The following is a 27,017-nucleotide window of genomic DNA, read 5'->3' as shown; positions in this document are numbered from 1 at the left end:
TTGGTTTCAATACCATTTACACAGAACTGCCAAAGAACAGCCACATCTTCTAACCACCAACAACAGTTAAACAGACATGGTCGATACCAATGAAAGTGAGTGACCTCACAACCAGCAGTTATGCTACACCAGCCTGTCTCATGTACTGGGAGTTCAGGCATGTCTAAAAGATTCAGAAGCAGCATCATTCTTCTGCAGAAGTGCTAAGATTCAGGTGTGATAATTGAGCTCAGATGATATATTTAATGAAAAATAGGTATCATCAGCAAAGTTAATGAATGCATTGTGATTTTCAGAGTAGGTTTGTTTAATTGTCAACTATTATTGTATTTCTACTGTAATCTTTATTTTGCTGCAGTGAAATATACAAACTAATAATCTATAAATGCAAATATATCCCTCTTATAGTTAAGGGTCTGCTTCGTGACTGTATTGACATTGCACTATGTGTCCCAATGTTCTCCATTAATATTCAAGTACGTGAATAGTTGTCTCAACTTTTTTGAGCTACAATAAAGCATCTTTGGTTCTAGTGTAAAAATTGGACACTTTCACTTCGCTCAGTGTCAAGATCCTTCCAGTCATGAGCAACCTTTCTGCTTTAGATATAAAGAATTATCAGCCTACCTCTTAAGATGATGATAACCTAAAAGGGTAAAAGGTACTAGGATTTATGTTTCCAGTTAGGACTTTTTAATAATGTGGGGAAATGATTTATTTGTTTCTTGTTGTAAGTGCCTATAATGATGTCTTGAGACAATGTTTTTTCTGCAGATTAATTTGTATCCTCTTCATATAATTCATGGAAAAGGGCTAGGCCAGCAATACTTTTTTTTTTTCTTTTCTTTTTTAAATCTAGGCTGATCTCCCCAAAAGAAAAACCAAAACATTCTAGCTTCATAAGCAAATTTTTCATTTACAGATTTCCCTCATGCTATTCAAATCCTTCTTCCCTGCAAGATAAAGAATAATTAATATTATAGGGTTTTTATACACTCTTTGAATTAAGGATATTTCAAATCACTAAATACATTGCACTACAGGAGAAAATAAATTTTCAAACAGGTGACAAATATCACCTAATTATATAGTTAAGAGAAATCAGTTAACAGATAAAATAAGATTTTCTAATAAACTCTAGATAGTATTTTCATCTCTTCTTCTATATAAGATTAAGTAACCTATAGCCATCATTAGGAACTATCTGGACACAAAAATATCTTTGTTAACCTTCATGAATTGGAGACCAAATGGATTTCACATGCCAATAATTTGATGCTGCTCACTTTGAACCAGAAAATCTCGTGTCCACAGCCTTACCCTTTACCTCTGGCACCCTTCTTTCTCTATGAATGGTCGTGTTTTGGCAGTGATGCACACAAACTTTTATATATGTAAAAGGGTGAACTTGGAAAAGCCAACTTTCCTCCTATCAGAAACTGTTCTTTCAAAGTGGGGGAGGAAAAATATGCACATTTCTTCTCTTGCATTCTGACCTATTTCAGACATTTCTCCAGCCCTTGGAAATTAAATGTTAGAAATATCACAGACGGCTCAAAATAAGATGCCATGTTTACAATGAACTGAACTACATCTCCAAGAAATATTAGCATAGTTTTCTCACTATTTCTTTCCTTTTAGCTAGAAGAATTAGATAGAAGCAATGGTAAAATATCATCCACAGTTTATGAAAACTTATTACTGCTTAAACCAAAATGCAGCTCCTCCTGAAATATACTTTGCAAAAATCAGTGAACAGTTCACAAAATTTACATATGTTTCATTCTTTTAAAAGATAAATATTGATGAAATGTGTTAAATGTTAGCTTAATATCAACAAGAGAGTATTCATGAATCTGCATCCCTAAGCATAAGCAGTTTGTAAAGAGTTTCTTTTGCAATCATTTTTAATATAAAGTTCTCCTCCATGGAACACTGATTTTTATTTTCACTATGATTTCATGGAAAGAATATTCATATAATCATGACAACAAGAAGTATAGCTCTTTGGTTAAAATGACTAAATTTCTTCACCTTACAAAATCTCACTGTTCAAATAGCACTGTTAACGGCATTGAAAAAATTCATGTTCATAAGTATGAACTCTTCCGTCAGAAATTTCAAAATGAAAGAGGTGCACTAAAAACAAACACAAAGGACATACAAAAAAATTTCTTTCATATGATCATCTCTCATGCTATTCACTGCTGGTGATATTCTGGGAGTTTCCAAGGGTGTTTATGTATTTTCGTTATTTAGAAACCAGTCCTCAAAATGAGCAGGAGAGGTAGCACATCAGCAACATTAAATATTCTGACAGACCCTGGCAGTCGAGTAAATGTATTGTAAATGTCTACAGCAATTAGACCAGATGAAAAAAAAGTATATATATACACATTCATTAAATCTGAAGTGTTTTACTGCATTTTTATTAGTCATCACTGAATCATAAATATGTACTCTTAATAAGCATATTTGTAGAGAGTATATTTAACTATGAACAGCTTACATCATGTTTTAAAAAAATGTGCATTAATATGACTATTTTATTATTGTTTAATTAATTTGTGGTCAGTCACTGAGGGAAATGATTGCAAAGAAATACTCTGTTACAATCTTAATGCAGAAAGTTCAATGCTATAGAAGTATAGAGTGCTATAGGGTTCTCATCTGTTTTCATTTGATCTTCCTTGCATTCATTTTACTTCGCTTGCAAGATGTTGGGGTGGGTTTTGTTTCTTTGTTTTTCTTAAACAAAACCACTATTTATGTAAGACTACCAAGTTTTATTTAATTTTGAGGCAATTTAAGGAAACAGCAATTTAAGAAATATTTATTTCAGGATGCCATACATACACTATAATTTCCAGAAGAGGGTATGAAGACAGGCAAGTTACTTTTTCTACTTCAAATTATCTAAGGTAACTTTGATCATTTTCTTGTCATTTAAGTACAATTTATCACAATATAGCAATTAATACTTTCAAAAGGTGATAAAAATTCTGACTAAGCCAACACAAAAATGACGATCCAGAAGCAAAGTGCATCACGCATTTGGTAGTGGAGATTGCAGCTTAGCGATGCCCAAATGCTGCTTCTACATTGAATGTTCAAGAATATTAAACGCCAATGAAGACAAAGGTATGAATAAATGAGAATGTCATATTTTTCTGTAGGCTGTCAGCTATACAGTATTAGTGAATTTTAGAAAATAGTGAAGTTATCTAAATTATTCCTCTACCTGCAGCAACTTCTACAGTGTTAATGATGTTATATGAACATGAAGCATAAATGTTAGAGGTTTAAGTATTATATATAGTACAACTGGCAAGATATCATTCTTACTTTTAGGAAGCCAAAACTCTAGCTATTTCATGGTATTTTCAAATAACTTTCAATATTCCTAGATGATTGGGGAGTTTCTGACTAGGTATTCAGAAAGTATGTCCAGAATATTTACTCATCATGCTTGTTTCCTGTGGCATTGACAGAAATTGTCAGAGAATCATACCTCCTCCTACTACAATGAATAATGAGCCTTCAAAAAAAAAATACCACAAGTGACCTATGGGAAAGCAATCATTAGAAACCAAATATGGAGGCATGGCAGTTTCCAGACTCCTAGCTTCCTTCTTGTCCTGATGGTCTTTAAAACCACATTTTTGTCCATCAGACCATTTCAATATCTATAAATCTGTTCAATATGTTGTTCTGACAAGTTCTTTTCCTGCCTAAAAGAACTTTCTTTACCCCACCCCTGCAGGGCAGTCTATCAAATTCATGCCTTATTGCCTACCATTGTTCCATCATAACCACGTCTGGCCTCTTTTTAAGTCCTTTTTAATATCTAGGATATCAACTCCCATCTAACCTGCACCATCTTTTATTTGACATTATTAAAAAAAAGATACCAATCCAAGAGATACAGAAATATCTATTAAGAATAGAACACACAAAAGAGCATGGGTGGTTGGAGAAAGCATGAAGATAAATACACACATTCGCTTTTCTCTGGTCCCTTTCCTATGAAGAGCCGCAATCTCCATTACTCCATTATAGCAGATAATCTCGCAAATTTCCTGGAGCAGAGATGACACTGATACTTCTTTATGAAGTGCCAAATAAGTGGAAATAAATGTTACTATGTTGCAACAACAATGCTATATCTGCCAACACTTCCAGTCTTGGCTGACTCTCCTAGAAAAGTTACCTGCCCTTTAAGAAGAAAAGTTGAAAGGAATGGCTGTAAAAAAGGAAAGAAAAGTTGACTAAAATGACACTATAGCCTCACAGCAGGGTCCTGTGAAGTATTTTGTAACAGGAGTCCTGGTTTGTCAGTCTTGATCCGTTCAAACTATGTTTATGTTGGTTTTGATAGGCAGGCTGCAGAGTACTAACATGAAAAGCAATGCTTGCTCCTGTGTGAGCACAGCGCAGAACAGAGCCTTTAACTCTGTAAGTAATCCCCATGACTTCCCAAAGGGCAATTCACAGAACAAAGCATTTTTCAAATGCACAAAATCTCACCCTAAACAATGACGGGGGGGGGGGGGGGGGGGGGGGGGGGGGGGAAGATTTTGCTTCTACAAGAGCTCTGGTGATAGAACTTGCAATGGATGAGAAAATTCTTGCATCCCAGCTGGGAATGACTGGGAAAGCTAAAGCCTACACTCCTCAAAAAGCTATTTTATCATCCCAGCCCACATACCTCAAAGACTCAATCACTCTGCAAAGAGGCTATAAGACAGCAGCTTTACTTGGACTTCTGGTTAGTATTTGATCTCCTGTATTTTGGAAGCATCACAGTAGATGTTTGAAGTAATTATTGCTAGAATTACCTGAGATGTATGTATTACACTAGGTGTAATCAGTTATTTTACGGGAAAGAAGGTGCTTTCCTTGCTTTCTGGGCTATGCCAAGGGAGACAAATCTGTCCAAATATTTTTGTAATTAACATGTTTCAAAGTATTCCAAAATTTAGCACCTTTCCGTAGGTATTCTGAGGAGACAGACATGTCTTTTTCATTTTTAAAAGCTTTCAGTGCAAAATGTAGTATATATTCAAAAAATACAAATACTGGCTACTGAAAAATGAAATGGAATAATAATAAAATAGGTAAACTGTCAGAATGCAGTCCTAAAAAACCACACCTGATTACCTGAAATATACTATTTCCAAAGGGCCATGCTAAACAAAACACCCACTCTTACAGTGGAAAAACCCAAGAGCTGATTATTATTTACTATTTTTTAACTAAATTCTCTAGTAAAAATAATAGTTTATTGCTAGCAATGAGCCCCACAGACATGCTTAAGACCAAAGAGTTTAACTATTTATGTGACCAACCACTTGTCTCTGTACGATAGCAAATTTAAAAAAAAAAAAAAAAAAAAAGAACAGAAAAGAAAAGAAAAAAGTTCTGTAACAGAATGCTTTACCGCATCCCAAGGACTGATGAAAGTGGTAGATTAAGGGCAAAAAAATCAGGATTACAGAGTACTGAAATTTACTAAACAAGGACCTTTTTTGACGTCAGAGAGAAATAAAGAGAACCCAGGAGGCATACAAAAATCCTGTTTAGTAATCCAAACATACGGTAGAGGTGGGATATTACTGATGCAGAGATTGTGTGGGAACAGTTATGGCATAATCCCTTCACAAGTCTCTATTTCACCAGCCTTGAGCGTTTCTATTTTCTATCCATCATTTTGTGACTGTCTGTTGGTTTGCTTCTTAACTCAAGCCTGCATAGGATAATAGGCTACAATTACATTAACCGCCTTTCATCTCAGTTTGAATTAAATTTGTTCTGCGTGCCAGCATGAAAATCTGTCCCAAGTCATTTTGCTTAAGTCAAAGAATAATAAACTTGCTCAGTCCAATAATTTAGCCAATGGTTTTAATATAGTGAAATATTCAGATTTTTTTTACCCGAGAGATAATCTCAAAATTAGTACTAAAGAGGAAAAATTCAGTTACAATATTTGTCAGTAAAATACATATTTTTTTTCTGCATTATGAGCGTGATTTTAAAATGATTTAAAATACAATCCTATCCTCAATTGTTCTCATGTCCTAAGGTCTGGTTTCTCACTTGTTTTCAGATGGGGTTTCTAATTTATGCAGAAGTAATGCTATAATTTGTAACATTACCCACAAATTAGAAATGCAAAATATTTTAATGTCACTTGAAACACAATTCTGGTGACTGAAATGGTCCATCATGTCAGAAAAACAAAGTACTTGTCACATTTTCCATAAATAAGAGAGAGAAATCAACCGAGAGCACAGTGGAGAAATGGACTCTGAGGTGAATGCTCTTTTGGGAAGATCAGAGTGGAAAAAATCCAAAGAATTCACTCTATGATTATTTTATGTTTGCAGAGCATCCTAATGCATTATAGCAGACATTTCACTCTTGGATAAAATCTAAGGGTTTAATTTTAATATTTTCCATCACAAGACAGGCTTAAAAAAAATGGCATCTTCTGTACTACAATTTTAAGCTTTCCATCTTCTTTCTCTCACTTTTTTTTGGTTCCCTTTTGGATTTTTATTTTTAAAGAAAATAAAACTGAAATGACTGTGTAATTTCAAAGTTCTAATTCAAAAGTGGCTTTGGAGAAGTGTCTTAAGCACCACATCATTTTTGAAATGGCAGAATATTTTATAAGCAATCTTGGATTCATTTACTATCAAGAAGAATGAGCACACACGCAAAAGACAAAATGTCAAATTCAAATAAACTACTCATAAGAAATATACAAGAACTTTTGGGAAACATTCTGTTTTAAAAACAAAGTGCAGGTGTTCCTGATTTTTTTCCCCAGGAAAGACATGGTTTCTATGTCATTTAAAAAAAAAAAAAAAAAATCAAGATTTCCAAAACCTGGAAAAAATATCTTAGTTTTTGTCAACCCCGGTTGACAAGACCTATGCACCACGAGAGTTATTAAAACAAAAACAAAAAACCCCAAACAAACAAACAAACAAAGAAAAAAGAGTGCGCCATATGACCTACTGCCGTAATTCGTAATTTTGGTAATCTGGTTTGGATTCTGAAAGAAGTATAGTTTTCTGTAGGAATATTACAGAATATTCATGACTTCTAGCTATGACTGGAATTTGCAGAAGAAAATACTCACACAAAATGTTACCTGGTAGTTTTTAATACAGTGTGTTAATACAATGTATGACAATCTACTATATTACGACAAGGCAGAAAATCGGATATACTATACTACTTGGAAACATATAAAGCTGAATATATCTGGTGTATAGCTCGATATATCCACTATGGAGGAAGAAGATTTATCAGACTAATATTTTGGTTGTATTATTCAATGATTCTTTTCTGTTTCTAGGCCTTCATTTAACTGGAATAATTTAACTTGAACTTCTATCACATTTATAACAAAGCCATGTCAGTCGCCATTTCTTTCATTCTTTTTTACCCAATGAAAGAACTATTGTTTGCTGAACATTCACTGTAATTTATTTTAAGGTCAGTACTTAAATGGCATCTGTGTTACAGAAAATTTCATATGATACAAACACAATAAAGACAGGAGATTTCTAGGTTGCAGAAATTAATTGTCAAAGGTAAAAGCTGAGGACAGGTATAGAGCATGCATGGGCTCAAATATTTCAGTTAAAAGAATCAACATCCTGTGGCATAACAACTAAGTCTCAAAACAACCTGCAATGTTATCATAACTTTAACTGCACAGAAATACTTGAGAACATTGAGTAGATGATGAAAAACGGGTAGATACAATTCTACAAAACTGAGCACAGAGAAAGCTGTAATCAAAGTTTCCGAAGGGTAAATGTCAAACCATTTATTAAATCATGTACTGAACAATTTTTAAAAAAAGCAACTATTTTCCAAAAAAACAAGAACAAAAGCAATAAACTAATGGTATAGGAAAGGTTTCATGAAAGTCAATGACAAAAAGACAAGAGCATTAAGAAAAAAAACATAATGAATTTTTATCCTTTTTCTACCCTAAAAGCAGGGTTGCAAAATGCATTTAATTTTATACGTCAGGGTGGCTTAAATACAACAGAAAAAGGTGAAAAAATCCTTAAGTACAATTCAATAATAAATGCATTTTCTTTAAAAGAAATAATAAAAATAATAATGCATATCTTCCCCAAAGAACAGATTTACAGAATTCCCACTTCTGAATCTTAGAGGTATTTTACTTTTATGTGGATGACACTGAACAGCAGTAAAGTTGTTCATCTGTTTAGATGTGCTGTTACCTCTTCTTTTATTCATAAATATAGAGGAGGCAATCTTTCTCTTCAACATGAAGGACTGATTTATATATTTTTTCATTTTTTACAGTCATCATTTGTCACCTTCAACGTTACCTTACCTCAAAAAACCTTACCTTTACCAAGTCCAGAAAACAACAAATAATAATAAAGAGAAGGAAAATGAATGAATGACGAGAAGCAAAGTATCAAGAGCAGATGGGAGGAACTTTGTGAACTAGTTTGGTGAAACTCTTCCTGCTATTCTGTACATGACAATTTACAATTAGCCTCCCAAGAACAGGAGAAAGTAAAAGTAAACCATATGTTCCCCAATTCGCACCAAATCAGCGAAATATCCCCTCTTAAACTTAAGTAACAAGGTGTTATCATTTATCTAAATATTCATCTGAATCAGGGCCCAAATCTGTGATTAAATCAAGACTATACGTAAGAAAGGATAAAATGACCTAAACAAGAACAGGATTAGAAAGTTATTTTGAAGCATCTGTTAAAAAGTAATCGCTGCCCTCATCTCCTTCTGGATCTTGTAAGAACTCATTTCCAGGCCGAATTATTATTTTTAAAGTTAAACCTTCTTTATGAAATCTGATTTATTAAATCTCTTTTAGCATATCTGACTGTTCCTTTACCCTTTAATTCTTATCACTTCTCTGTGAGCAGCCCAACAACATTTCTTCCAGGACGTTTGGACACGTTTCTTATGTTAACGTGGCAATCTCACTGCTCTCCCTTCGGCTTCCTGCTGTAATTTAGTATTCCTAAATTTATCATTGCTCTGTGTAACAGTGAGTGAAAGAAAAGTGTTGTGCCATGTCAAATTTCCAGACCTGATTATAAGGTTGCTTTGATTATAAATCAGACTCGTGTCACTATTTAAAACAGCTTTTCTAGCTACGTATTTACTCTGACTTCTAGCACTTTGTTCTTTTTTTAAATTGCTGAAAAATTCCTTTTCTTGTAACATAAAAATAATAGATGGAGATGGAGAACTAAAGCTGTAAATCAATCCTTCTGAAGTGATAATCTAATAAACCACTCAGGCTTCACTGTTGAAGTTTAGGATATCATCAGGGCTCTTGGATTGATTTATGCCTTTATAATCAAGCTTCCCAGCCCCATTATCTAATAAGCTAGATAAAGAATACCACTTACTTTTCAACACATCCATAAAAAAAAAATAAAGCTCAAAGCATGCAAAGGTTATGCAGCTTAATTTATATTTTATACTTTCTAAAGGTGATTCTTCAGTACAAAAGAAGAAAAGAATAAGGGAGCATTTCTAATATTAAGACATTATTATCTTTCAGCTGGTGAGTACAGACAGGACTGGGCCTATGTTATTTGTTGTTGCCCTATCAGTTATCGTTCCCTGAAAATACCTTGCATATGATGGAGAACTTCCTTTTGGTATCAAATTTTGCTAGTTTACATTATAAAAGGTAATATATTACAGATAATTTTCAGTAATACTGTTTATTTTTAACTTACTGCCTTTTCATATTTTGTTTATGTCATTCGCATGATAATCCAGGATAAGAATGAAAAGGCAAAAAAAATGGTGTTTATGTAAGCATACGCGCTTACATATGGTCAGCCTGCAGAATTCATTATCTCAGGTAGTCAATCTCCAGATTTTTAAACAGAAGTGAAACAATTATTCCTCTTAAATAAACAAATCTGCAGCAAGGAAGAATAACAATATAGATAATCACATCAGATTTCACCAATCAACTATAGAATAGGACTTTAACCCCATTTCTGAAACAACAGAGTTTTTATAGCCCCCTATTTTTCTTTATGTTAATTGTTAAACTACAATTCAAATATTTACTGTTTTCTAAGCAGCTCTTTAAAATGTTGCATGCAGTACTCTTCATAACAGAATAAAAAGAATATATCATTTTAGTTAGCCCATTATTAATACAGAAGCTAGTGTTACAGAAAGCTTTTCTAGCACTGGTTGTACTTGGGACATGGGGAAGCATGAGAACATGGGCTCTTCTGCAACAATTGCAGATACAGAGTTGAGATGGAAAGAAGATACAATATATAAGAAAACCTGCATGACTTCTAGATACCTGCACATACAACTGCAGAAGAATGCAAGTTTGTTGTGACTGGAAGGCTCCCCAAATTGAGGACTCTTTAAGCATGATTTAGCACTGTGTAACTGATGTGCTTAGTCTATGTAATTATCAGCAGTTTCATGAAAAAATAAACGAGAAGTAATGCATTTCTCACTCCCATGTCTTAATACCAAAATATATTTCTTAGTTCTATCTATGCATAATTTTAATCCTTTATGTGCAAACTTCTTTTAACACTCTCAGCAACTACTGAAGCAATTTAAAACTAATAACTGGCAACAAAGCGAAACAAAATGTTTTAACTTTAAAACCAGAAATACAACTATTGCAGCTAAATTTTCATCTATATGTAAAGGTATACAATTGACTGAAAGAGAAAACAGAAAATGAAAACAGCAGTAGGAAGGTGCATATTACTTCTATTAGGGACCCTAAGAGGAGAAGAAAAGCAATCTTTCCATCACCAGGAGATTTCTAACAAATAGTGTCACCAGTACCCATCTGACCTAGCATTTCCTTATTGCTGTATAAAAACTGTTTTTTCTTCCCCTTTATTAGTGAATAAAATGAATAAATATCACAAGCCAAAGCTGATAGATATATCTGTCAACAGGGTTTTCATCAAAACGTAGCTTCGTTGCTTTTACTTATTTGTAAGATTTTGAAAATAGATTTAAAATTAAAAATAGAACACTGTATTTTGTGCAAGTTGAGTACTGAGCAATCCATATCAAGCAACATAAAGAGGAACTATTTGAATTTCAGACTTAGCTATGTGTTGATAGCTTATAGAGAGCTATGAGCTATCACACTGGTATTTTCTTTTCCCACCACTACCTATATACTTGTACTAGCTAAATGACAAATTGATTAAACCAGATGTTTATTTCAGCTGTAACAACTCTTGTACCAATTACTAATTATCATACTAATGGCCTATCAGATGTAAAATATAAGCCCAGATCCACACTGTGCAATGGATAATATTTTAGCTGAGGGTTAAGATCTGAGAATACTGAAGCAATTTTCAAGAGCTTTGAAAAGTCACAAGCACTGTAGATCTATTAAGAAGAAATCAAGATTCACAGAATCTATTTCATTGAATTCACAATTCATTTCATTAAAAAGATTCAAATGTTTTGATTACTATATACATTAAACTTGCACACCGGAAATAAGGAAAATGTGGACCTTCAGGACAGGTCTACCTTAGAAAACTGCTTTCCCTTGAAATAAAAACTTTCATGCAGAACCATTCTCATTTCATAAGACAAAACAGTAGGCCTGAGCAAATATTTATCATCAATATATTCTTCCTGCTTTAAACAGTTCTACATTCAATACAAATTAATTCATGCAAATCATGATTGAACTAGGTGTAGAAGTAAATCCACTGCAATGTATTGACTTGGATAGCACAAGCCCTGACAACAGACACACAAAGGTAGTCCCTTGAGTCTTGCTCAGTCCTGGTCAAAATTATGTAATCAGTTTGCTGGATTAAGCAGCATCAGCAACACAACCACTTGAAAGCTACCAAACGCTTACTCTAGTATTACAAAACTGTTTTCAACAAACAACTCTATAATAGCCAATATTTTCAGTTACCTGTCAATTAATAAAATCAGTATCACCTTCAAATCATTCAACCTGATGTTTTTTTAAAATGGCAAACTTAATACAGATTCTATTGAAAAATACTATTTTCATTGTAAATGCTCCTTGAACACATTCTCTGCACAGCTTAAAAAGGAAAACCTGGAGCATATGAGAGGTGTGTGCTACATCAGTTACACTTACGAAAGAAATATATGTTGTGATGGTTAAATTCCAGCTCACCTCCCATTAGGTATATATTTTGAATTTTCCACGTGTTAAAATAGTAAGAGAAAAAGTTATTTTGACAGGCAATATCCTATATGTTTTTATTTTATTTTATGGCCTGATAGATCAAGAGAGAACTTTACTGAAGTAATTTCTATATATACTTCCTACTGAATTTAATTACAAAGCTATTTTATAGTTAAAACTAAATCCATTTTAATAAAGTTCAGACTACATTTAATCAAGTATCTCAGAAAATGATGGATATTAACAATATACAGACATACTAACTATAGAACAGGTCAAATAATTGCTTACTCATTTCTATTTAAAAGGATTTTTCTTTAAATTAAAAAAAAAACCAAACTATTTTCAGTCATTTAAAAAGCATAAATGCTATTCATCATTTACTGAGAATCAATGCTTTGTGCCTCGGTGAATGTTGCCATTTCAGGAAGAAACAGCCTTATTTTTTAAAAAAAAAAAAAGCAAAACACAAAGTTTTGGGGAACATCCAATACTATTTAATAAGCTCAGCATAGAATCTTCCCTGTCACAAACCTCAAAAAAAAAGATTTTTACATGAACATGCAAAATTAACAGCTGGGGTTCCTTTGAAATCATCTCATTTTTACAGATCAGTTTCAAATGAGAAAAAACCACATCATTTGTATCAAAACTCAATACACCTGTGGCCCACAAGAATTTTTACTTGTTTTGCTCACAACTGGAGTTTCTGTTACAGAGTATTTAAAGCCTAACAGTACTTAATGAAATACCAGTTCTGCACATTCAAATCAATGTCTGTATTTAAATCATACTGCTTTTATAATATAACTCTATTCTCTTTAAACTTCAGCCATCCAAACCTCAATTCTGTTGATAATCGTTTAATGAAAATGGATCAATTCTCCTTTCTCTCTAATAACATACTGTAAAAAATCTTGCTAGCTCCCCAATACAGTGCTACCATGAATGATTCAGGGGAAAGAATTTCGTAAAGGGTTTTTACTAGACTATTTTTAAGTGCTTCTACCAGAAAATGTTAAGTATCTATTTTATGCTTGGTAGAAACCACAGGAGAAAAGTGAAGCTGTACAAAGAAGATCATAAACAATTAATGTACCTCCAGACATAGTAATCAAAATAGTCTATCAGCATCTGCTACTTAACATCTCATGTTGGTGCCCATTTGTAAGTAATGAGCAGTTGCATTGCACTGGGGCAAGAAGCAGCTGGTTAATTTAAAGCGCTTGTGGGGCGCAGCAAGCCAACAAGGTCGACAACAGCAGGACATCCTGCGACCGAGCTGCACACCCAGCACATCTCACCTTGCAATGGAGAAGTGGGATTCCTGGGAAGTCAAGGCAGGGGGAAGGTTTCTTGGAAATATTCACAAACCTTTCACTCCTCATTAGGTGAGCAGTATGTGCTTACGACTCTTTGCCACATGAATATTTGGGTGTATGGCTCCTAGAATCCAGCAGATATTCTGCCTTGTCTCCTGATTGCCTTCTTCTTGTTGCTGTTATCATTGTCACCATCCAGCATCATTCTAAGTATGTTTTTCAGTCACAATTTTGAAAATTTTGATTTATTTATCTTACCCTAAACTGAAAACTAATAAAAAGAACCTGCTTGGTTTTGAAACACCTGAAAACTGGTGGCTTTGGACATCCAAAACTGTAGGGTTTTTTTTAAATACAGTTTTGATTAAGGTGACAACAATATTCCTGTAAGCCCTCCTTTTGCCTTCTTTTCCTTCTTGTCTCCTCCCTACAACTGACAAACTGCCTTTGTCTAAGATGTTGATATGGACTATGAGCAACAGCAAAGATGAGGGCATGTCAGGAAACTCTTTGGCTCTCCTCCTCAGCTCTTTTCCAGCACAAAGGACCAATAATGATACATAAAATTTTTATAAACCATTTTTAAGGCTGATCTGTATCTTACACAGTAGCCAAAGGAAGGCTTTGGTTACTAAAGGTTGGTTACCACCAAAGGTCGGTCTTAGGAAGACCAAAGTATTAAAATCATTCTGATAGCATTGATTTCTCAAATGCATACATATACTAAAGCTGACCAGTGTTTGTGTTTCATGAAAGCAAAAATAATCCTATATGTCAAATTCTTTGTTCTAGAGAAAGAGTCCATGAAAAACTCTACTAGCAACATTAGTTTTCTGGAAGATGCTCCCCTTGAAAATGTTTTGTTCTCCATAACATTTGTAGGAGTGTTTACTCTTAAAGTTTGAAAAAAAATTCTCATTAAATATTCCCCTTCCACAAAGGAAATATCCCTTTCCTCCTTTCTGCTCCATAGTTAATTGTCCGAAGCTGCCTCTGGTAGCAGTCAGCAATAATAATAGTGATGCAGTGGGTTGTTACTATAGCATAGCATACATTGAATATAATCCGTTACGATATGGCAGTATATACTAGAATTTTTAAAAAGAACTCCCTCGAATATCTGGTTTTGTCAGTCACAACTCAGCTGAAGGGTTTTTTTCTGATGACAGCAGGATGAGGAGCCAGAAAAGCCAGCAATTACTTTATTTTCCTTCTATACAGAGAAACCCTTATCTTTAACCAAAGCAGTAGGAAGACCCAAACAACTTCATGCTCCACTGGAAATCTGTGTTATTTTTTCTCCCCTGCCTGCAGCAAATATTCTAACTCTTAAAAATTGAAGTGGGGGTTTAGGTTAGGAAGAGATGGAGGATTAAGTATTGTCGTCTGAGATTTAGAAAAAAATAAGCTATCTTTTTAACTCTTAAAAAACAGTCTGCGGGAGTTAAATTTATGGCATAAAGTCTGTAAAGAAAGATTTAACAGACTTCAAAGAGGGACAACTACCTAGGGAGAAGACTCCAACTTCACTGTCTCCTTAAGAGGGATGCAATGGAACAAAGAAAGCATCAAAACTGAATGATCGGAGCCCAAACCCACAAAGAGATATATGTGCTGTAATGCTTCTTATTGCACCACCAAATTGTTAGATGCCCAGTTGCTCGAGTAGAATTCCCAAACACAGAACTACCACGACTGCCTGCACAGCAAACAGGCTGCAGTTAGGTGCCTACAGACAACACAGTTTGAGAGTTTCTTAGCTACCCATACACTCACCTAGATGTCTTTTGTACAACTGGGAGTTACAGATCAAAACCATTTACTGGACTTAGGTGTGTATACAGTTTCTCTGGACAGAAATAGCTGGATCAGAATATTCACTGGGCAGGTGTGAGACATACAGGACATGAGGGGACAAGCTGTTACTATCTGAAAAAGAGCTGGAATCTGACAGCAGGAACAGTGAATAGTGAATATTTAAGATGTAAAATGGTTAGGTCAGACACACAGTGCCAGGCTATATTGAGGCACAGAAGTTCATTAATGAAGGAGTAGTAAAGAGTACTGTACTAGAGTAATTCACAGACGTTATCCTATACATGACAATTTATGATCTGTGAGATTTATTATGCCTCCTGTGAACAGTTTATAAAATAACAGTTTATCATCCAACCACAGCAGCATGAAAAGAACAGAATAATTATATTAATGGTTAACAGAGTTAGTGACCATAATACTCAAACTGGATGCACTTATGATTTGTGGGGACCCCAGCATCTTATCTGAACAGAAGGAACAGCCTGTGGGGGTATTTAGGTCACGCAGATTAGGAAATACAACTGGCTGGTAGAATTGCATGTTGAAAAGAAGCTGGTCTCCACTGTCAGCAACCTCCTACAAGTTTTTTCTGGAATCTGAACAACACTTTATGTTGGCTGTCTTACAAGAAATGCTCCAGTCTCCTTTTACATCTTCTCAAAGAAGCAGTGCCAAGAAGTGGTGTAACTGCACGCACCTCTCCCACTGGGCTGGTTGCTTTACAAGAAGTGTTGTTCATACTGATTTTTGGCTTATGTTACTTTTCATAAGCCTTAGTGTCACTAGCTCTTAACTGCAGTTCTAGTCCTGGCCACAGGGAAACACTCCCAGGTGCCTTCATTGCACACCCTAAAGGGTGCAACGCTGCACAGCCCCCACAGCATTTTCAACAGCTTGAACTGGGAAAAAAACCCCTCAAATTATAAGTCTTTGCAACCTATTGTGACCCTGTCTGAGACTAAGGTGAAGCATTGTGCTACACAGATACATGCAATTCTACTTTAAAGTTAGCCCTAGGCAAAATGTAAAGCCAACCCAAGCCACAAGGCCCTTCACTGCCTCCTTAGCTGTACAGGAACAGCCTCAAAACCTCCCAAATGCTTTCTAACAACAAGCACAGAAGCCAAGGCCACAACTTTGCTGGATAACAAAAAATCAGCCTCAATAATAAAGCAGTTTTATGGCAGTCATAACCTCCCTTCCTCTCCTCTACCCAGTAACTCTTCCATGTGGCACAGGCTATCCATGTTTCGCTCATTCCTGTATGAGAGTACCCATTAGCATCACTCCCCATTCCTAAATTCATCCCAGTCCAGACTCAATACATACCTATTAAAGGCAGAATAATTGTCTTCAGCTTATATTTAGCTTTAAATCTTTATGGGTCTACTTCAGACCTGTCTATTCTTCTCAGCTTTGCTACTCAATCATAATAAAAATAAAACGTAGAAGCATTACCTTACCCATACATCCTTAGCCAATAAGGACTATAGCAACACTTGGCACTAAAAATTACTAGCATTTCTTAGAAGAAGGGATGTTTCCTGAGCACTGGAATTAAAAACAGGTCTCACTGGCATGTCATCTGTGAAAGACTTAGGCAGCCTGCCCTGTTCCACTGTTTCACTGATGTATCCTGCACTAAGCAAACCAGATTATTCAGATGCCAATCACTGAATGGCACAGCCATGGCACAGGAGGAACAATTTTTAAAAACAAGATATTTTGATTCACTTATTTTGAAAGAAAAATCCAGCATCATATCTTTTTCAAATAGGAAACAAAAAGTATATTACTTAATTAAACCTATATCCAGCATGAATGCTAACATAAACCAGTTGGGCACAAGAGACAGGTACACTGCTTGCATTCCTATTTTACTGCTAGGAGTATCTGGAAAGTTGTAAAGAAAGTCTGTTTTGCTCTGCAGTTTGTACTTTTGGAGGTAGCCTGGAGAAGAAATAATGAATATAAAAAACCTTAGAGAACAACTGAAGCCCAGTGGTGAGTAGGTTCTGCTCTGTTGAGCTTGCCAAACCAAAAGACATACTTATATATGTGCATACAGTCATTTATGGAGGAGCCTAACTTAGAAGCCAAAAGCAAAATTACTTTATTCTCATGAAAGAGAAACCCTCATGCTCAAACTGTTCCCCATTTTCCAGACAATTAGTACTGAACTCAGAAAGATAAAAGGCATATTTCATCGGAACAGAACACCTTAGAAAATTACATGTACCATTTTTAATTCAGCTCCTGGCAAGAGACATCTTGCTAACGTAACTAGTTTTACATTGCAATATCAATATTGCAGCGTTCTCCAGATTTAACACATTCAGAGCTGACCCACAATAAAGTCCCAATATACAAAGCTCTTGGCTAAGTGCTTGCAGCTGCTCCCTTAGCCACTAGCTCATTCTTATTTCTTCACTAAGAATACTGTCTTCCAGGAACAATACAGGACATTCAAACTCCAGTTCTCCATTTTTACAAAGCTGAGCAATTTCCTGAATAAAATGTAAGTTTGCAATGTAACAATGCTTACAAAAAGCATTGTTTCACATTTACGGAAAGCCGAGAACTCCGAAAGATCCCAGAGAGCCTCATGAACTTTACATATCGTATACTGAATACACTGAAGAGAAGGTGATCCTACTGCAGCACAATTTAAAAAAAAAAAAAAAAAAAAAAAAAAGGGCTGATAGTGACATACAATACTGCCAAAACCCCCTTAAAATACTGCACAAAGCCTGTTACAAATCACAAACTTTCTTTTTCTTCTAATTTTAGATTAAAAACTATCTCAAATGTTTCAAATTCCTGGTATTTGCCTTCTGAGTGTTTAAGCCATTAGAGTGCATTTGGGTCATGTTCTGAAGCTTTGATATTAGATGTATTGTTTGAATGAAAGCTGCAATTTAAGCAAAAATGATTGATGCCAGAAACATGAATTAAAGAAAAAAAGAAGTATCTCAAGTCCTTGATAGATCTAGCAATAATTACTACATGTAGAGCAGAAAATTAGTACATTTAAAACATGTATTTAGTGGTGAAGTGGGAGTTTTATTTTATTGTTCTCCTCAGCAACCTAAGGATCTAGCTCTTGGAGAACTAGCTCAGGGCTTGAACCTATCCTTACAGAAGCAAGCTAAGTTTTTCAGGCAGTTAAATAAGAACACAGTCAGTCACTAAATCCACCTACATCTACATGCCAGATTTTGCTGGAATTCTCCTTGAAACATCATAGCTAATGGAGTAACATGCATAAGCACATCAAATTTTTCTGTTAAATGGAAAACCCAAGGACTAGACTCAGCCTGCACAAGGAGAAAACACCTCATGTCAAACACAACCAAATATGTAAGCCTAATAGTGGAATATGACCATGTGACAGAAAAAGGAAAAAAATCTTGAAAAAAAGAAAAAAATTAAAATACAGTTTCCTCTAGTATTTTAAAACATTAAATATTATACTTTTAGATTCACTTTAGAAAAGAATAGATCATCATAGTGACTAGTATTAAATGGATTCTACTCTCTATCAGGAAAAGTAACTTTTTCAATAGAAGAAACTTTTTTATTAAACTTTCAGCAACTAGAATCTTGCCGGCTTGTTTTTGTTTGTTTGTTTGTTTGGGGGGATGGGGGGGGTGGGGGGTGTCTTTCATAAAGGAATTTCTAATAAAGTGAATTTGTTATATGATTGCTGTCAATTTTTCCCCTACTGGAAAGCAGAAAGTGAAGCTCTGAGAGGAAACAGCAGCGAACAGATTTACTCTGCTATCAGCAAACAAAGGTGCAGTGATATCAATAGAAAGGTGAATTTGACTCATAACCCAGTATATTTTTACCTGCCTTTCCATCTGGTAAGAGGAAGTGTACCATTCTGTGGAAGGGAATTATACAGAAGACAACAGCTGGATATTTTTAAATCTTATTCTTATGTAAATCAGACTATCAATAAGTGCTTATTATTTATGCACAGATTCTTACATTATTAAACAGCTTTTTAAAGCTTGCATACAATGAGGATTTTAACAAATAAACAGGGTATATTTTTGTAAATAAAACAGTATTTCTTTCACCTCTTCAGAAGAAATAATGGTATGTCTAAGAAATGAATAGTCTGAATATTTATTAGAATTAAAATGAGCGAAATATTACTTTTTCATTCCAGAATACCCTGGATCTACACATTTTATACACTTACATTTATCCTTCTTACAACTACATAAAATATACTATGAAATATTATATTAAAAATAAGGATTCCCCCCCCCCCCGATATTTTATTTTCACCTAGCAGTTCTTCATTACAGAATTCCTGAAGCCCAGTTTTTGCCCAGTTCTTACATGTTTTTGTGGTAGTTCTTTTTTTTTTTATGCACCACAGTAGACGTTCTCAACATTTTAATGTTTCCCAGTTAGGTAAAATAATTATTATTCTGATTTATACCTGGGAACTTAGATACACTAAAATTATATCTAACCTGCCCATCATTCAAAGATACAGTTTCAATACCAACCAGACAGGCCCAACAGCCTAAAATCTGCCACAGTGGAAAGTACTTAACAGGAGAGATTGATTTCCTTCCCCCAAAACTACAGCAATGGTTGTAACTGGGAAGTACAGCACAATAAATGTTACAATACATCCAGTAAAACCTGACAATTTGAAAAATTCACCATGAAACCCTATTTCCACCCAGCATTTGTAACCCTCTAACCCTTCCAGATGCTCATAATATGTCCAGATTTACACAGATGTACAAGGGACGACAAAAGGTACAGACACATCTCCAGGTGAAGGCTGCCTATTGGAAGAGCCCAGACATACTGAAACTTCTCAAAGAATGATTTAACTACTCAGTTAATTCTATAATTTTCATATTTTTCTTCCTTGCATCCAGTAGAAGTTCTCTCATTTAATATCAAAATTTGAACTTTGAAGCACCCCCTTAGTATATTCCTGACACTTCCATAGGCCTATTCCTGAAAAGTTATCTGTGCATATAATCCTGCATATTGATACACTGAAATCTATAGAAATTTTAAAACCTCTGTAGACAAAATTCTATGAGGGAATAAAATGAGCAGCTAGCAAATCAAATATTATAGAAAATTAAATAAAATTATCTTAAAGTAACAGTTTTCACCTAAAAATATGTTTTAAGTCAATATGATTTTCCTATTACTATCAATGGCTAATTTCATTATTAAAATTAAGGGGGGGAGGGGAACCTAAGTATTTTTCTTTGTATCTAGTTTTATTGTTTTACAGTCTAGTTACTTTGAATATTCAAAGCATTCTAATCAGTTCCTCCTGATTAGGAGAGTATTACAGGTTTTTACCAACTGAAACTACCTATTTAAAGGAAACAAAAATATTTCTTTTGGAAAAAAAATGTTATCATGTGTCATTAAAGAAACACTGTAAAATAGAATGTAAATGTATGCTCAAAGCTGCCTTTGAATACTAATTTTGATTTTAAATGTCACTGTGCTTCATGGTATCCAACAGTACAATTCAGAAAATAATATAACTAAGAAATGGGTATACTAAAAAAATTATAGATAAATAAGAAAAAAAATAAAGATGATCCTCCATAAAAATGCAAATAACTAGCTGTTTTTAACCTAGGGAGGGAAAAAGAAAAAAAAAGAAAAAAGCTTTGTAAAGTTTCCTTCATTTCCTAAAAACTCTGTCCCCAAGGCATGGTGTGTACTTCACATGAGGAGCAGATATGAAAGCATCAGAGGGAAGGAGGAAGAGACGGAGGGAGGGAAAGAGAGATAACATATAACCCAGCAGCTATGAATTTCTAGTCAATAGGATTCTTGACAGGAATATAAATCTAACTTTCACACCAAACAACTAGAGTTTGGAATTTTCACAGAAATCCTTATTTTAGAAATCACAGGGTTATAGGTTTGCTGCTGAGATTGCACAACAGCCTATCTAACAAGTGAAAAAAAAAAAATTTATCCAGAGCTATGGAGAACAGTATTCACACTTGGAATCAAGTTCCAGATTATTTATACAAAATATAATAAAGTAATAAATACAAGCAAAGCATTTAGCTGATTTTAAATAATCCTTATCTTCTAGATAATGACTGTATATATATTTTGACAATATAATATGATACTTTCAAAACAGGTTTTGAGTGTAAGGATGGTTTTTACAGAGGAAATAGTTTTCTATTTTTTTTTAAACATAATACGGATCTGATCAAGTTCACATTCTTCATACGAAGTTTACAAATTAGATGGCAGTATGGGACTGGATTCAGTGATTCATGAGTGACCTATTTTTTAATGTTCTTCATCTCCTGACGTTCTCAGGGAAATAATTAAAAAAACAACATTTGTCGGAAACTTCCATACATCAATGGATCACTCTCCCAAACCAAGCATCACAGTAAAATGACAAATCCTAAGCGTATCGTCTGATGACATGTACTAAAACTCTAAATCTGTGGTTATCAGCTTTCCTCAGGATATCCAGTGATCTTAACAATGAGTCTCTAGTACTGAAATTTTATCCTAGATAGTCTCCTAATACGTTCAAAGAGTCTATAACTGGAACTGGTCTCTTTCTACATGTGTTGTCATAAACTAGATAGTCTACATAGCCTTTTTTTAAATTTTTTTTTTAAAGACCAGAGTTAGGAAAGGATTTAAGAGCAGAAATTCAATTTTTATGCTAATATTTGTGCCTATGAACCCAACAGATGTGAAGCTCACAATCTGAAATGTGATCACAGCCAAAAACAATTTGAAAATTGCTCTGCAGAGTTTATTTCATCCAAAAGAAACCATTTGGAATACCAAATGCTTTAACACCATAGCTTGCCCTGTGTAAGCCTTTGGTCTATGTAAGAATCTAGGAAGGGGAATGTATTACATGTGACAAAACCAGGGATTTTCAGTCTGAAATTGCAATTTTAAGTTTACTTTTAAAAAGTCAAAATTCAGATCTCCATTTTCTCCATTTAGTGGAATTGCTGTAACTCTTCACCAGCACAGGAAAATCCACCACCAGGACACCTTTTCTCTTCTAGTTCAGTAAATGGCATAAAAGAACCTTTTATGACAGACAAACTCAGGACAGCAGACTGATATGGCTGAGCAGCACAACCGACCATATGAGACAAAAGTTCCAAACCAGAGTGGAGAAAACAATGATGAAACAGACACAAGACAAATGGAAAGCAATAGCAAAATAGGTATGTGAAATACAGACTGGGGAAAAGCTCTATAAAGAGTGCCTTAGGCTGAATGGTAGTTGCTGGAGGACTGGAGTTATGAACAAACTGTTTCCTGTAGTTCCAGTGTTATGATGTACAAAGGAGTGGATTTCTGCCCCCCCTCACCCCATTCTTTGTAAATAGGTAGAATGGCATCAATGTATGTCCATAGCACACTCATAATCAAACCACTCGTTAACATCTAGAACTGATTAAGTGTTTGGACATAAAAAGAGGAAAAAATAACTTCTCAGTTAAGACTTAATTCAGAGTTTAAAGATATTATCACTCTTCAGCTTTTGTCATGATAAAAATTCATCATTTAGTCCTAATCGTGGTTTCCCATCTCAGCCTGAGAGCCTCCAATGAGCTAGACAAAAGGTCCTAGCGGTACTACTGAAACTGTACCTGCCAGCACAGCTCTTTCTCATGAATATACACATAGCCTCTGCAGCAGATATTTTTGTTTCTTGACTATTTATCAAGCAAAGCGTTAAGGGTAGGATTCAAGCCAGTTTATTAAGTGTATCAAAGGTGAATTCACAAATCCTGTGAAAGAATATGCCTTGTGGCAGGCAGAACATAACCTTCTGGCACTTCTCCCTGCTGGAGAGGAGTAAGCTGTATTTATGCCTTTTCCCCAGTTCCAACCAACACTGCTACAACAATTTTGGGGCCAGATACTATTGAAAATAAATATGACTGTGAAATGAATAAGGTTCCTATTGGATAATGCAATGTACAGTAGAGAATGAACTGAAACATGTTTAAATATACAGCTATTCATAGTTAACTTTAATGTGTTATTTCTCCTACTTGACAAGTTACTCCACTTCAGTAGTTCTTCATTCTTAGTCCTCCCATTTGTTATGCTTTATCTTAAGCTGCAAGCTCTTGCTCTAAACAAACCCAATAAGCTATTCCAGTACAAAACAAGATACACTAATTGTACTTTCCATGACAGGTCTACACATTCCTCTGTTCTATATTTAATGATATGGGAAAATGTCTAAAACATTGTGCACCTTAATGTGTTTCTAAAACTCTAAAAATCTAATCACTGTAGATTCTGATCAAGATACGCGACAAACGTACTGAATATAATTACCAATTTCACAGATATTTTTTATTTACAGTAATTTTTTAAAATCCTAAAAAAAAGGAAGACAACTACAGGTAATTCTCCAGTGACTTCTTTTTATGGGATACTTTTTAAAATCTGTAGTGTCTGCAAAGTATTATTAATATTTGTGATGTAATTCTTTAACAAAAGACTAAGTAATATTGAAATTTCCTAAGAAATGTAGGGAACACTAGATTCATCACTAAAACATTGTCAGGTCAATCACAAAATCCAAGAACAAAAGCAAAACAAAACCAGGAAAAAGTGATTAGGCATGAATTGCAATAACTTTGGGCTACATTTAATTGTACTCACAGTTGACACTGGTCTCCTTTGATTCCCTTAGTTGTGCAGAAACATTTTCCTGTTTGCATGTGACAAATATTTGCATGTCCACTGCATGTGCAAGCTATAAAATCAAGAAGGAAAAGTGAGATTTCGTCACCCATATTTTACTTTATAACTAAAAGAATTTTCATGGATTTTAATACTTCATCCTGAACACATTTCCTACAAGCTGTATTAAAAAAAAATATATATATTACTACTCAAATTATAAGCTTCTTTGAGGAACATTTCACTAGCACATAATTTAGTTTATTTTCTGTAGAGTTAAGAACTATGCATGTGTCATTTGGGGCTCTGCTCCACACCTTAACAGCAGTTTGAGAATAGCCATTAAAGTCTACCATTTCAATGTGCAATACAGGAAATTACTAACAATACATCTTTTCTATACAAGGTGAAATTCTGACCAATGGCAAAAGCAATGGCAAAACTCCATTAGTTTCAAATATCTAATTAAAGAAAGTGTTACTGCAGATGTTTGGTAAAATGTCTAATATAATTGGAACTCTTGCTTTTGACAAAAGCGAACAAAAAGAAAACTTTGAAACCATTTGAACAAAGGTGGAGTTAATACTACAATTATGGTCCACAGCAAGAATATTCCAGAAGCAAAAAACAGGCACCTTTAAAAGCTCCTGAAATTTGAACTGGAGGAGAATCACAGAAACATCATCATCATTCCTATTTAAACTCAGTGCCTAAAGTAAATCTCTCCACAGTGATCTGCTCACTGCCACTCTTGCTGCCTGATTGATTCTCACCTCAAAACAAACCTTCTTGTTCTCAATTCCTGAGCTTTCTTTTTGCTTCTCCCTCCCATGTTTATATGAATGGCTACCTTGTTTAGACAGGCCTCCCTCTTTTCTAACCAAAGCTTAATAACTTCCCTCTGGTAAATGTGTCAATAAGTTCCTACCTCATACTGGAATAACTACCTGCTAATATTCACACTACATTTAAAGTCTTTCTTTAATACAAAATAACTCTGAACCTACCTTGATGTTCATACTATGCTTTCGCTGAAGTTTTATCTTAGTCGTAATTAAAAGATTTAATATGTGGTCTCCTGCTTGGGAACAGATATGATACTAAGTGGTGACCTGTATATAATAAAAGTTTATTTTCCCCTTTATAATCCTAATATTGAATTTCTATCAGAGGGATTGAGTTTTAATGTTCCTATTCTACTGATAAGGAATAACACACAATGAATACTTCTGTGACAGTGTCCCATACCATACACACTCTAACCTCTCTGCCCCAGCCTAAGACAAATAGGGAAAAAGGTAATATAACAGCCAGACTAGAACCACAATTAAACCTAAGATATTATTGACAGACTATTTCAAAGTCAGGTATTCTATGGTTTGTTCAGCCTTCAGAACTCGTTAAATAGACAGCTGAAGCGGAAGGAGCGATTCTTACTGAAGAGGTACGTACTAGAGATTCAAACTGTCTGCAAGAAACACATACCAGCAATTCCTACGCAGCATATAGTTATGCTTGACATTCTTCTCTTTCATAATATGGCTTGTAACAACATTTCTGAAAAACACCTACAGTTACCACAGAGTGCTAAATTTTGTAATTTTGCTATGATCTTGACACTCTACAATAAATGTTCATTGAAGTGCTGCTACTATATAATCACTTATGTTTTCCTAAATCCATTCACGTTTTCCCCTCTACATTTATGGAATGATTATTTAGGCACTTTAAGCTGGAAAAGCTTCTTCTCAAAAGTTAATTTTAAATGTGTAAATCTTTGCTATACTTTCAGTGAAAGACAAAAGAATATATTCTTAACAGCTTATTCAGCTTACGGTTAAATGCACTTAACAGTGATGCACCATTACAAGACAGCACAAAAGTTATAAAGGAGCTAAAAGGCTGAATTCCAAATCATATTCCAAAAGCTGTAAATATATTGACAAATACAGAAGCTATTGCCAACCAACCTTAATCGATTACTCCCATAGTTATTGCTCACTTTAATAGGAAGATCACAAATGTGAAAGTGGAATTCCTTTACTTGAGTACCTTTTATTTAGTAAAAGTATTTAAACACTAAAAGCCTTTGGACACTATGCATCTTTATCATCTTCTTGAAAAAAAAAAAAAAGGGGTGGGGGGGGGTAAGATGGATTACACAGTAAAAGTAACAGACGTAGCCATATGAGACTTTGTGGAAGGGCAAAACCGTTTCCTTTGGCAGCTCAGACATGACTTGTATACCCAGTCCATGGAATTACTGGTAAATCAAACTTCTCAGCACCATTTATCCCGGGGGACATCTAAATCAAATCAACACCTATATAGTGCACTTTAGTGTACTATATGCTTACTCACACAGCAATCCACAGATGAACTCCTCTCCAATCAGCCAGATATCTCCTTCCATTTAAACTGCACCAAATTTTAGTCACTGCACTCTGTCTTTGGAGTTTCCTGGATTTATACTGGAAAATCATTAAATAACATAAACATTGGATGGTATTTTCCCATAGACTCATGTCTAAATTTTGACCTGTGTGTATTCATAGCACACACAAATACAGGATACATTCATAGTTTGGTCCCTCTCAACAAAAACACCAAATGGCTGCTCTACCTCACCTGCATTTTCACAACAGATATGAAGCTTCAATAGCGCTAAGATCGGTATGATTGGAAAAGGAGAAGAAAGGAGTTCAGAAGACTCAGAACCTTGTATTTTGGATTCCTCGTCAATGAAAAAGCTGGTTCTGACAAGTCTAGCAGCTCATTTTCTTCTATTAAAAGATGAAGAGAAATTACTCTCATTGATCAAGTTGCTAGTAATTTAACTGTTCCCTGGACAATACCTTGAAAAAGGACATCAGGAGCTAATCACTTCTGCATTATTTTAAAAATCTCATCTGGACAAATTTTATTTAACAGCAGTGAATATG

At 34.6% G+C, this 27,017-nt stretch overlaps 1 protein-coding gene across 4 annotated transcripts in view; it reads right to left on the bottom strand.

Annotated features, from left to right (window-relative positions):
* ATRNL1 (attractin like 1) overlaps window positions 1-27,017 on the bottom strand; it is a 542,514-nt gene that overhangs the window by 341,521 nt on the left and 173,976 nt on the right. For all 4 annotated transcript variants that reach the window (XM_052798373.1, XM_052798374.1, XM_052798371.1 and 1 more), the window contains exon 20: window positions 24,055-24,148. In XM_052798373.1, coding sequence (XP_052654333.1) covers window positions 24,055-24,148 — 94 coding nt within the window. The remainder of the gene's footprint in view (window positions 1-24,054; window positions 24,149-27,017) is intronic.

The sequence above is a fragment of the Harpia harpyja genome, chromosome 10 (genome assembly GCF_026419915.1).
Source record: "Harpia harpyja isolate bHarHar1 chromosome 10, bHarHar1 primary haplotype, whole genome shotgun sequence".
NCBI lineage: Eukaryota > Metazoa > Chordata > Aves > Accipitriformes > Accipitridae > Harpia > Harpia harpyja.
Note: the sequence above shows the minus strand (reverse complement) of the source record. Positions and strands in the feature narration are given on the sequence as shown.